This window comes from Ceratotherium simum, chromosome 24, assembly GCF_057802395.1.
Source record: "Ceratotherium simum simum isolate JZ-2026a chromosome 24, ASM5780239v1, whole genome shotgun sequence".
NCBI lineage: Eukaryota > Metazoa > Chordata > Mammalia > Perissodactyla > Rhinocerotidae > Ceratotherium > Ceratotherium simum.
This window is the reverse complement of record NC_141923.1, coordinates 23,528,473-23,540,997: the sequence shown is the minus strand read 5'-3', so window position 1 is coordinate 23,540,997 and position 12,525 is coordinate 23,528,473. Positions and strand designations below refer to the sequence as shown.

Sequence of the window (12,525 nt, the reverse complement as noted above, 5' to 3'; positions counted from 1 at the left end):
CAACATGTTTTAATTTATTCTGGGCTTGACAGATCACATAGAGTTATATTTTGGGGGAGGCCTATAGCATATGTACTATAAAAAAGACATATTTTAACTTTTTATGACGAGGTTAGTAACCTGCTTTGAGCTTATACATTCATTTGCCTCTTGGTCACAATGGGATGTACGCTGGAATTTATGAATGAGCCAAGGCAAATTCATTAGCAACACTGGAGATGGGCAAATATTTGTAGGCTAAATTAGGAAATGAATGCTAAATGGGTATCTGAATCCCTGATCATTAACAGTTTATTTGATTCAGCTGAGCCAATCAATTAGCCACATTGAATCATCTATCCTATCTAAGAGATGAATTAGAGCCTTGTAGGTCTAAATAATCAGAGTTCTTCTGCTTCTGGTAAGTGTAGTCAAATAGGTCCTAGTGACCTATTTTATCACAATAATGTAGCATTTTCCAAGAATGCTTTACATATATCCATTAGCATAAGAAAAAGCATAATACTGACATAAAAATATAACGAGCCGCTATGCGTTCCAAGTCTAAGAGGCTTTAAGAGTATACAATGGGGCCGGCCCTGTGGCTTGGTGGTTAAGTGCGCGCGCTGCAATGCTGGTGGCCCGGGTTCGGATCCCGGGTGCGCATCGAGGCACCACTTCTCGGATCCCGGGTGCGCATCGAGGCACCACTTCTCCGTCCATCCTGAGGCCGAGTCCCACGTACAGCAACTAGAAGGATGTGCAGCTATGACATACAACTATCTACTGGGGCTTTGGGGGGAAAAAATAAAATAAATAAAATCTTTAAAAAAAAAAAAAAAAAAAAAAAGAGTATACAATGATTCTGGAAACTTCTCTGCGACTGAAGGGCCATGATGGACCCATAATTTTCAAAAAGAAAAACCCACAATGAGGTCTCCCTCTCCTCACTGTTCTAAAAGCACAAAGCCTCTCTTCTGGAGGAAAAATTCACTCAGCTTTACCCAGAGACCACTGCAGGGCATTTTTCCCGTCAATGTTAACTCTGTTTAATCAACACTCACACTTTCCCTGCTACTTCCTATATGAAGGATATAAATGAAATGCAAATATGTACCTTTTTTCCTTTATGCATTTCCACATGGCAATCCATTAGTTAACAAATTGCTGATCGTTTTTTAATAATTAAAAGAGCTAGAAATAATTTCAAATGTATTCTTTTCCAAGCTTCAAGATATTAAAATTAAAGAAAAGGAAAAGGCCTTTATTAACCTTCACAAAAAAAGATCAGCATTTCATATAGTGATTTAAAATAAATTAAAACAAAATAAAGACAAAAATCGCAAAAAACCTCAATGTTGCAACACCAAAAAAACCTTTAAAATATAGCATAAGTTGGCTTTGAATATACCAAATGAATCAATGATCCATATATAAAATTGCATGTTATCTATTAAAAGTCAGACAAAGTTACTCTGTACTTAAGAAAAACTTGATCATGAGTGGCATTAGGGCAGCCTGCAGTGGTTTCCCAATCACCCACTGTTGGATTTTGTCATCATTAGATCCCTGCAGTCAATCTCTGTTAACTCATTTCGCTAGCTGCTTATGTGCCTTTTCCACATAACCTACCTCTGGGTCCAAATAACAAAACAGAAATGTGAAAAGAAAACCACAGCAAGCCAGCAAGATTTTGTCTAAAAATTTGTCAATAAAAACCCCTCAACGTTTTGACTTATGAAGAAAAGCCAGTTTAAAGGGATGTATCATTTCCCAGCCGAGAGGGAGTACCCAGTTACATTCCTTCTATCTGCTTTCACTCGGGGTGTGGCTAATCCCTGGTAGAAGCAGACACTATCACAAGGTTTAAGAACAGAATCAAAGTGTGTGCTCCACATTTCTGATCTGTTCTCTCATCCACGACTACTGTCATAACAGCAACCTGAGGCCGCCAGCTGTCCTTCTGTAGCTTTCTCCTGCTACATTCTCAAGTTGGTGTTTTGGTTTGTGGTTTTGTTATGATGCCATTACTGACCATTGTACTCCAGTTAAGTTCACTGCTCAGGAAAGGCTGAGGCTGCATTTATACTGAAGTGAGATGCATGCATGGGTTTGTGGGGTGGGGAATACAAGTAGGGTAGAGGAGGCAGATAAAGATAAAAATATGGAAATGGGCCTCTGTTGGTTTGTTTCAACATATTTCCAGCTGGAAAATACAGCCTGAGAGGCTAGGTAAGGGTTTTGCTTAAAATCCCTGTAAACATTTCCTGTCAACAGTATGAAACTAATACCAAAAAAAATCTCAGATTTACCTTTAAATTTCAGATCACAAAGCAAAGCAATGAGGTTTCTTTTTTTTTTTTTCTTTATCCTGAAGAATCACTTTAAGATTCTTCTTTAATGCACACTGTAATGTGGTTCATAGGTGTGTGCCTACAGGATAAGACCATAAACCAAACGAAGGGCAAAAGACACAGAATTATCTTTCTCTGGGAATTGCTCAATTCCACAGTGAAATTGCTGGTAACAGGTAATGAGGTTCAGTGAATGACATCTGGACTGGGGAACAACTAAAAATTATTTGCAGATAATAAAAAGGCTATGATGGTGGTTAGGGCCAATGCAAATGACAACCAATGTAATTTCAAAGATTGACTGTCCCCCAAAAGAGATGCAGGAACAGGAGTTGAATAGTAGGGGGAGAAAGCCAACAACCCACAAACCAACACACCATATTTTTTTTTCAAGGATTTACATTTTAAGAAATAAAGTACATGTCTCCAGTTGTGAGGTTAGTCATATATCAGCTGAATACGCTCTGAACTCTTATGCAAATCGTACTGCAGTGGTGATTATGGCATAATTTATGAGTAGGTTTGTGTCATGCAGAACTTGTGGAAACAATAGGGTATGCCTTTTTTTCAGGGTGTCTATCTGACTGCCACCAAACACAGGTGATCTAATGAGACTCCCTGAGGCTGACACCTCCTTTGTTTCCCTCAAGGAAACACATACCCTGGGCTTCCAGGTGAAGAATGTTCACAAGGGAACCCACATAACCATAGAACCCTTTGACCCAAGTTCCTTCCTCCTGAACATCTGAATCACAGCACTTGATGGTTGACTGTCATGCACATCACACAGCTGAGTCATTAAATGGTACAGGCAAACAGTCCTCCTTGGGAATTAAATTGCTTACCTTTGAGCAATTCCAATAATCCCCATCCTAATTTACATGCACAGTCATTTACTTAATTCTTTTCAGGAATTAAAGCACAAGGAACATTATATTAGAGATTCACTCTCTCTCTCTTATCCTCATTCCCATATTCCTTCTGTGGGCTTCTGTGTACAGTTACCTCTCATCTTTCTATACTAAAGAGAGAGGCAGCTGATAAGGATAATCAAGACATAAGCAGATGATTTTAAAATAATATATTTGGCTGACATGAGTTAGATTTTTCTTGCTTCCTAATTCAATATGAATAAGAATAAAACTATTATTAATCTCCATTTCCTAATATATAAGCACAGGTAGGAAGGGAAACGTGGTTAAAGGATTTAAAACTAACCTTACATTACCTGTACTCTGATAACCGATGGTGCACTATTCTTAGTGTCTAAGAAAACTGAGGGAAAAACCCAACAACTCAGATTTTAGTTGCACTTCTGGGAAGCATACCTGAGGGCTGACTTATTCTCTATACCCTAAAATAAACCAGATATATTTTGACTATTCAGTTTCAAATATCCTAAATATTCCTACCTATGAAATACTTAACTGCTTTTTCTTCAAATTGAGCTTCATTCTGATTTTTCATTGCAGTCTGACTAGCATCTTCCCAAGGCGGAATTTTAAACAGTAGCTTTGGCTGTTTAAGAGAGATGTGAGTAAAGAAAAAGAGTTGGAAAGCTCTATTGTCTTAACATAATTGAAAGCACTATAAATAACAATAGTTATAAAAATAACACTAACAGGACGACAATAGTTTCAAATAAATTTAATTTCTGCAGTAAGAGAAAATGATATCATATTGTACTTTTAAAATGTTCCCCCAAATAATTCCGTATCCAACTTAGATTTTAGGGAAATCATTACTTGAAATTTAAAACAGTTACTCTTCAGGATTATAAATATAGATTCGTGATTTAGTTCAATGTAGCTTCAGTTGTCTTGCTTTCAAAAGCATTCCTGGAAGTAACTTATCCTAAATTCCAAAGTCTATGAAACGAAGGAATACATAAGATGGGAGCTTGTTAACAGACACACCTGGGCAGTTTTAGCTGGTTAATGAAAACTCCTTTTACACTCACAACCTTACCTGTGGATAACGAAGTGGGATATTAAAAGCTCAGGGAGGTCTGATTACTCAAAATTACACTTTCCTTCCATTTGCAAAATTATTTAAAATTCTACTAACAAAAACTTATTCTTCATGGAAGAACTCAAAAATTATTGACTCTTGGGCCGGCCCCGTGGCTTAGCGGTTAAGCGTGCGCGCTCCGCTGCTGGCGGCCCGGGTTCGGATCCCGGGCGCGCACTGACGCACGCTTCTCCGGCCATGCTGAGGCCGCGTCCCACATACAGCAACTGGAAGGATGTCCAGCTATGACATACAACTATCTACTGGGGCTTTGGGGGGCGGAGGATAAATAAATAAAATTAAAAAAAAAAAAAAAAAAAATTATTGACTCTCTTCACTCCAGTTCCTCTTTTAAAAGGCAAACACTCTTGACACAGATAACCAGTAAACTAGTTCATTCCAGGACAAGGGTCAGCAAAGGACAGTGGGTCAAATATGGCCCACTGCCTGTTTTTATAGGTCCATGACTTAAGAATGGTTTTTATAATTTTAGTTGGCTGAAAAAAATTATAGGAAGAATAATATTACATGACAAGTGAAAATGATATGAAATTCAAATTTCAGTTTCCCTAAATAAAGTTTGATTGCAACATGGCCTACTCAGTTCTTTACATATTGTCCATGGCTGCTTTCATTCCATCATGGCAGAGTTGAGCTGTTGCGAGAGAGCATGTAAAATTGAAAATAGTTAGAATCTGGCCCTTTCCAGGAAGTGTGGCGACTCTGTTCTAAGATTTTGGTATCCTACAAGAATTACTTCCTGCCTCACAGAGGTCACCCTGTAGCAAACCCTGTAAGTTTCTGGAAGGCAAGGATAAGGTAAAACACACTAACCAGGGACAAGAAAAGAGAATAGGAACCGGAAAGTTTTTACTCAACTTTTAAACTTTAAAACAAAATGTAAAAGTTGTAGTGTATGCATAAATACGTATATCCAGAATATAAACCATCCCTTAGGCCACATAAGTTTTTTCCTTTTGTCCTTTATTCCTTTTATCCACCTTTTTTTCTTTCCTTTCAATGTCTTTCCTTCTTTCCTTCTTTGCTTCTTTTCTTTCTCCCTTTCTCCTTTCCACTCATTTATTCACTTAATTAATTCATCCATTCATCCATTCACTCACACTTATTGAGGTAGACACTATGTTGGACTTTGGATACACAGTCATCAACAAAGAAAATAAGGTCTCTCTGCCTTCACGGAGCTTACATTCCAAAGAAGAAGACAAAGACATAAATAAAGAAGAGACCCAGGAACTGTGATGGGGAGTGAGGGCAGAGGTTTACTTTAGACAGGTTGTCAACTTAAGTTCCCACAAAGGGGTGAAATCTGAGCTGAAACTGAAAAGATGAAAATGAGCCATCATAGAAAGAGCTAAGAGAAAAGCACTACAGAGAGAGGGAGTAGAAAATGCAAAGGTCCTGGGACAAGAAAGGATTGTTTGAGTTCAGAAACAAAAGGGACACTGGTATGTGTGTTGTGGCTGTTAAAGAAAACATTCCTTTAAATTACCAGTATCATAACAATCAACACTATTTATTAAAAGCTTATTATTTGCCAAAAATTGTATGGGGTGCTTTACACATATGTTCTCATTTAATGCTCATAAAAACTCTCAACAGGTAAATATTATTAATTTCACCTATTAATTTCATTTAAAGTCAGAGAAACAGACTCAAAGACATTAAATGTATTAAATTCCACATGGTGATTAAATGTTGAAGCTTAGACTGTAATCCAGGTCCACCTGACTCAAAGGGGTTGATACTAACCCTCAAAAACAAATTAAAGGTCACATTAAAAAAATATATATATATTTAATAGTTCTACAAAATGGAGCTAATGGAAATACCATGTGCTGACAGTACAGTTTTATGAGCAAACAGACAATAAACACTTTTTTATTACCATCAGGGCTATTTTTTGTGTGTGTGGTAGAGGTTAGTGGATACACTGGAAAACTGTTCTGGAGCGTCTTTCAGAAAATTACACATGCCAGAACAGCATTCCAGAACTTTATTTTTAACAGATGTCAGGTGACAGTGTAACAAAACACATACTATATCACAATAAAATTTAATGTTCAAATAAAAACCATTATTTGTACACATTTTTATATTTATTTATTATATAATAAAAGGGATTATATTTTTGCCATATGCCTTCCTTAAGTAAGTTGCATCTCCTTCTGACATCTGGGCCTGACATTAGGTCAGCTGAAGCACGCACAGTCAATACCACTGGGGAAATAGAAGAAGAAACGATAAAGGAACGCAAAGATCTAAACTTAATTAGCTGTGATGTTGTGCAGTTAAATGGCACATCTACTGTGCTGGTCTCCCAATTCTTTTAGATCTGGGCTGCAAGAGCTTAGATGCATCACTGAGTTCATAAATGGCCTCTTCCTCCCACCCCAGTTTCATTTGAGACAAATTTATTAGTTCTTTCCTAGCAGTGAAATGAGAACTAGGGATTTCAATTACAAGAAGAATGTAGTAAAGGCATGGAGTCTCTTGTAGGTAATATTTTTCTATTTCATGTTATGAGCAAATATAGAAATATTATTAACAGTCATTAAATGTTATTTATTAGCACGCTAATAAGTCTTCCCATTTTCAAAAGTAAACATTAAACTTTTAACAAATTAAATTTAGAATAGTAAGTGTAATGCAGATACTCTGGAAAAGGAATGCACTTCAGAATCAAATTTTTAAAGCCAAAATAATCATTGATTATGATAAAAAGACAAAGATATAAGAGGAGATGTTTATTAGTCATTCTTTCAGCTCATTTTAGTTTTATCACTTTTTGCACAATTTAAAATTTATGCAAAGTTTTCAATGTTGCCTTTAATTTTTGCCAGAATATTTTGAACCTGGTTTAAAACTGAAATTGAAGAAGCCGGAGGAGGGCTTTAATAACAACTTTCTTCAGTCTGTTTATTTAAAATGTGATGAATAAGCAAAATGAAAAGGTGCAGAATGGAAAAAGAAAAATGATCCCTTCTCCTTCCTAGAAGTGCTGGAGATTACTGGATTGTTCACAGTCTCACATCAGGAATTGAAATGTTCCTCACATGCCAATAGCCAAATATATATACAATACCATCCCAGTTGCCATGTATAAGTAAGTTGATAGCCTAAGGGTTTATAAGTAGTTTTAAAGTTATAGAAAGGTAGTAAGAGGTTTCACAAATATTAAGTCCCCAGTATTGCCTGACTTATTTAATGCACTTTCTAAAAATTATTTAGTTTCTTATAGTCTTTTTTTGAGGAGGTAGGGGGTCAGTAGTATTTTACCACACTAAATGCTTAATATGTTTGCTAACGAGTCATTCTTATAGAAAAAATATGGAAGAAATTAAAAGACAGAAGGTCAGGAACCTAAACAAAGTGTAGAAATTCGGATCTCTATAAGCTCGTGAGGCATTTAAGCACAGTGGTATAGAAGGCAGGCGGATTCTAATAGCCCTGTCACTTATGGGCTGAGCAAGCAATGAGCTTTAGCTTCTTTATCTGTAAAATGAGAATAACAGTATTTACCTTATAGAATTGTTGTAAGGAATAAATGATATATATTTAGAAGTTTTAGCATAGTGTATGACACAAAAGAATTGCTCGGTAGCTATTAACACCATTCAATAACAAGTCAGAAGGTGACTTTTTTCTTGTCTTTGATGAAGGCTCCATCACCCTTTGAGGCCGATCTGGCAAAATCTTGACAGGAATTTACAAGTGCTAAATAAGCACTTGTTAATATATTGAAACATAATATTAGTGAGTTTTCAAGACCCCAGATTGGGGAAATCCTCTATATTGTTTCTGGAAAATCAGCCAGAGATAGGAATCGGGGAGAGTCCTAGAAGTAAGAGTTATAGTTTCTTTCAATGACGTCCTGTGAATGCTTAGAACCTCAGAGATTTATGAGTCAACGGAAACTGTTTCAACCAGAAATGTATTATTGATGAGCATTTGTTGCCAAATCTGTTGCATACTACAAACATTACTAGAAATATGCTCTTCACAACTGTCAACGTTATTGGGAGATGGAAGACAAAATGGAGAACATGTGTTACGATCTGAATGTTTGTGTCCCTCCCAAAATTCATAGGTTGAAATCCTAACCCCCAATGTGATGGTATTAGGAGATGAGGCCTTTGGGAGGTGATTAGCTCATGAGGGTGGAACCCTCATGAATGGGATTAGTGCCCTTTTATAAGAGACTCCAGAGTGCTCTCTGCCATGTGAAAACAGAGTGAGAAGACAGCTGTCTATGAACCAGGAAGTGGGCCCTCACCAGATACTGAATCTGCCAACATAAATACTGAATACAGATACTGAATCTACCTTGGTCTTGAACTTCCCAGTCTCTCGAACTGTGAGAAATAAATGTTTCTAGTTTAAGCTACCCAGTCCAAGGTATTTTTAGTATAGCAGCCTGAATGGATTAAGACACACGGTTATCTGTCTGAAGTTTAAGGCCTATCTAGAGACGTGAAGTGAGAAGAATAAGCAGATACTTATTATGGAGAATAGTCTTGAAATGATCACTTAAACTGCAACTCAAATGAAATTGCCCCAAATTGTAACATGACAGTTGACTCTGCAGACATGGCAAAAACTTCCAGACAAGCTCAACAGTGTGAAACATCATAAAGCACATAGTTTTCATTTTTCACACGAAAATATAAGCTGCTTTCTACATCTTTACATCAGCCCCAGTGCCCATGGAGCTCAGATTCAGACAAAGACACCAGGGATGTTTTACGGATGTGTTGATTTTCACGGAGCCAACTGCAAAGGGAATGATGTATGGAGAGAGAAAAAATAACTTCCCCTGTTGTGGGAGCGATTTACAAAATCTATAACACACACTTGGTTCATTTTCACTACCAAGGTTTTTAGTAAACTTTCTGTCACAGGGTAAAAATTTGGGCTTTTGAGCTCAAAGACCACACTTTATGTTTGCATTTTTTACATGTTTCCAAACGGCATTTGTCTTTTTCAGAGGCTTTTTTAGATGCTTAACTCAAGGAGACTGCTGAATCCTGAAGACCTGTGCTTTGCATGCCTCTGGATAAACAGAACCAGCCACATTTTTATACTTTATATCCCCAAAAGAAAATGATCTAGTCAATCAACTTCCACACATTCAGACACAAGAATACTTCACTCTCAGTGCATTCTATTTTCCAGTTTAATTCTCTCATAAATTTGGAATTAAAATTAAGTTGCAAATTTCAGGTAAAATAGGGTGATAAAACTTAATGATCACTAAAATTTCAAGTGGAATCTATTTTACTGATCTTGGTTCCCTGCTCTCCGGAGGCTTCTGGATGTAGTAAACTGAAGTGTGCAAATCTAATTGGCTGAGACCCTACTTGACCCTAATGCAGACTGCTAATGTTTTATCTCTGTTGAGACCTCATACCGAATTTAAGGCTTAGTAAGCCTCTTCACCTTTTGAGAAAATAGAGATTTTAATGAGGCATTAAGTCACCTAGCCCTGAAAGTGGCAAAGTGTTGCCCAACTCTCCATCCCCCATAATCACCCACGTTTTGTTTTGTTTATGTCATTGCTTAGAACAGCTATTTTTTTTTTTATCACGTATCAGAAAAAGAAATAGATGTACATAGTGATTTGCCTATGTTCTGGGGAATGCATCTTGGAAAGAATAAGGAGGTATGCATTACATTTTGGTTTCTAGAATGATAGAAGTTCCATTATAACTCTCATGAGTCAACCTAGAGATAAGCAGGATACTGAATTTACCTTCTAGTTTAATAAAGCCTGAAACCGTCAATCCCAATTTATCAGTTTATTCAAACTGGGACTTCTAAAAATGTACTTTAGTATCTCCCAAGCAAATTAAAATTTCTGGGGAAATTTAGGAATTGCTTTAACCAATCCCTCAATTCTTCTGGAGATCCAGTGATAGAACACAGCATCCCACCTCACATTCACTTTCCCTTCTAACGTAACTCAAGGACTCTTAGCTGGTCCATCACTGCATTTCTACCCATAATCTCTAAAATCCCCAAACCACTCTGTGGTTTGAAAGTACAGGGTATAGGCATTCTACAGTCAGGCAGAAATGACTGACAGCAAAACCACAGAAATTATCCAGTTGGTCTGTCACTAGCCCAGTCTATCACATGGTTGTTTACCAGGATGATCGGCCATCTACTGGTACCACTGAGATGTTAATGCACTCTAGTGTCAGCCTCTGCCAGGGCAATTTATTTGCCCACGTCAGTTTTTTGTCTTTAGTGGTTTTTCTTGCCCAGTTTATTTCCAACGATGTGTCTGCCAACTCTACACTGGAATTCTTTTCCATATTATAATACCCCTATATTAATATTTATTAGACTTGTTCCAAATGAACTAAGAAATTCGAGTTCTAGTTTTTTCTTCAAAATACTGTGCTGCCATAGGCTACTCCGTAAGTAGCTGAAACAAAGTAACGGCTGAGAAAAAGATTATCTTCTCCTCCCCGCTCATTTCAAATGCCCTTGCCTAAGTACTACGTAGGTGACAAAACCAAAACCAAACACCTGCCCTCCACTTCCAAAACAAATCAAATCCTTCAAATGGAAGGTTCCAGACTATTTTTAAAAGCTATCTGGGAGAGAAGTCAAATATAATTATAGGTCATCTGAAAAACAGTATGTTAATAATGCTGCTTAACATTCAAGGTCATAGCTTCTGGAATGTCTCAGAAAAAATACATTTTTTAAAAAACATAAACCCAATTTTTAAAAATTAAATGAAGGATTCAGCTCATTCTAATGAAAATACTGATACTGAAGAAAGTGTCCAGAAGTATTTGTGACATTTAGATTAGAAATCCTACAACTAAAATGTTTCCTTTTTCCTCTTAAAATAATGAGATTGATATTCATTTGTAGCCCATATAATCAATTTCATTATCACCACATTGTGACTTTTTTCACTTTCTCATTGTATTTACTAGCTATCCAAAGATATAATACTTCCTTTAGCATAATCTGACCAAAATCTGAATTTAAAATCAAGGTTGCCCATGGAAGGAGGAGGGGGATGGGTAAGAGAGAGGGAGAGGACGAAAGAGGGAGAGAGGGAGAGAGAGAGAGGAAGAGAGGGATGAAGGGAGGGGCTCCGGGAGGCCAGGGAGATTTACTGCTTTGTCCCCAGCATGCAGCACCATGTCTGGCACATAGTAGATGAAAATCAATAGTGCGTGAAATTAATATTTATGGAGGACCTGCCACGCACCAACATTTATACCTTCCTTATCCTAGTTAATTCTCCCAATAGTCCTATGAAGTCAGTATTATTATTGTCCCCAGTTTATAAACATGGATATTGCCTCAAAAAATGACCTAAAGATAGCCTAGTAAAAGAGGAAAATGAATTAGAAAAATCATGTTCATAATCATCTAGTTTTATCTCATTTAAAATAAAGTGAAAAGTGAGATGACTGTAAGTTAGCGTAAGAGGAGAGACATAAGCGGCGTTTTCCAGACACCCTTCAGTGACTGTCATAGGGAGCACTTTGAAGCTTTTCGTAACTAAGCACGATACTCGTTTGGTGTGATTTGCATTCTAGGGTTCACAAAGCAACATGAGAAAAAGCAAGAACCTGATGAAAGGCCAACCAGGTAGGTTGCTATTAAAAAAATGGAAACAAAAAACAACAGCACCTATGACTACCAGCCATCACAAGTAAGGTGTCAGTCAGTGAATACTTTTCAACTAAATTGAGGAAACGTGGACTACCTTTTGTATCTATTCAAAACGTTTCAGTTGATCTTGAGTGGATTAAAGAAGGGATTTGCTTGTTTCAGTGTACCTCAAACCCATATGCAAATACGACTCTGATACCGTATCACACATTTATAGTCAAAGACAATACTTTGTTTTTAAGAGGAGCAGCACACAACGTAACTGCAAATGAATGTCACACAAAAAAATGAGCCTGACAATGTTAAGCTCCAGTGAAGAATTTCGGTAATTACCAGCTGCACTGTACAAGTCACTGTCAAATACGTTTGTCTCCATTGTTTGCAATTCCTCTGAAGATTGAAAGCACTCTCCTCTCCGCTGCCCGCCCCGTCTCCATTTTACCCTTTTCCTTTCCCGCTGATTCCTACCACTCATGCCAAATTACTCACTTACTGATTTTTTGTTTCAATGCTACATTCA

General features: G+C 37.1%; 1 protein-coding gene across 11 annotated transcripts in view; it reads right to left on the bottom strand.

Moving 5' to 3' along the window:
* The window catches only part of CEP128 (centrosomal protein 128), a 405,817-nt gene that overhangs the window by 61,449 nt on the left and 331,843 nt on the right, over window positions 1–12,525 (bottom strand). For 8 of the 11 annotated variants that reach the window (XM_087448103.1, XM_087448098.1, XM_087448101.1 and 5 more), the window contains one exon: window positions 3,762–3,851. The exons of the other annotated variants lie outside the window; for them this stretch is intronic. In XM_087448103.1, the coding sequence (XP_087304229.1) occupies window positions 3,762–3,851 (90 nt within the window). The remainder of the gene's footprint in view (window positions 1–3,761; window positions 3,852–12,525) is intronic. 11 annotated transcript variants of the gene reach the window in all.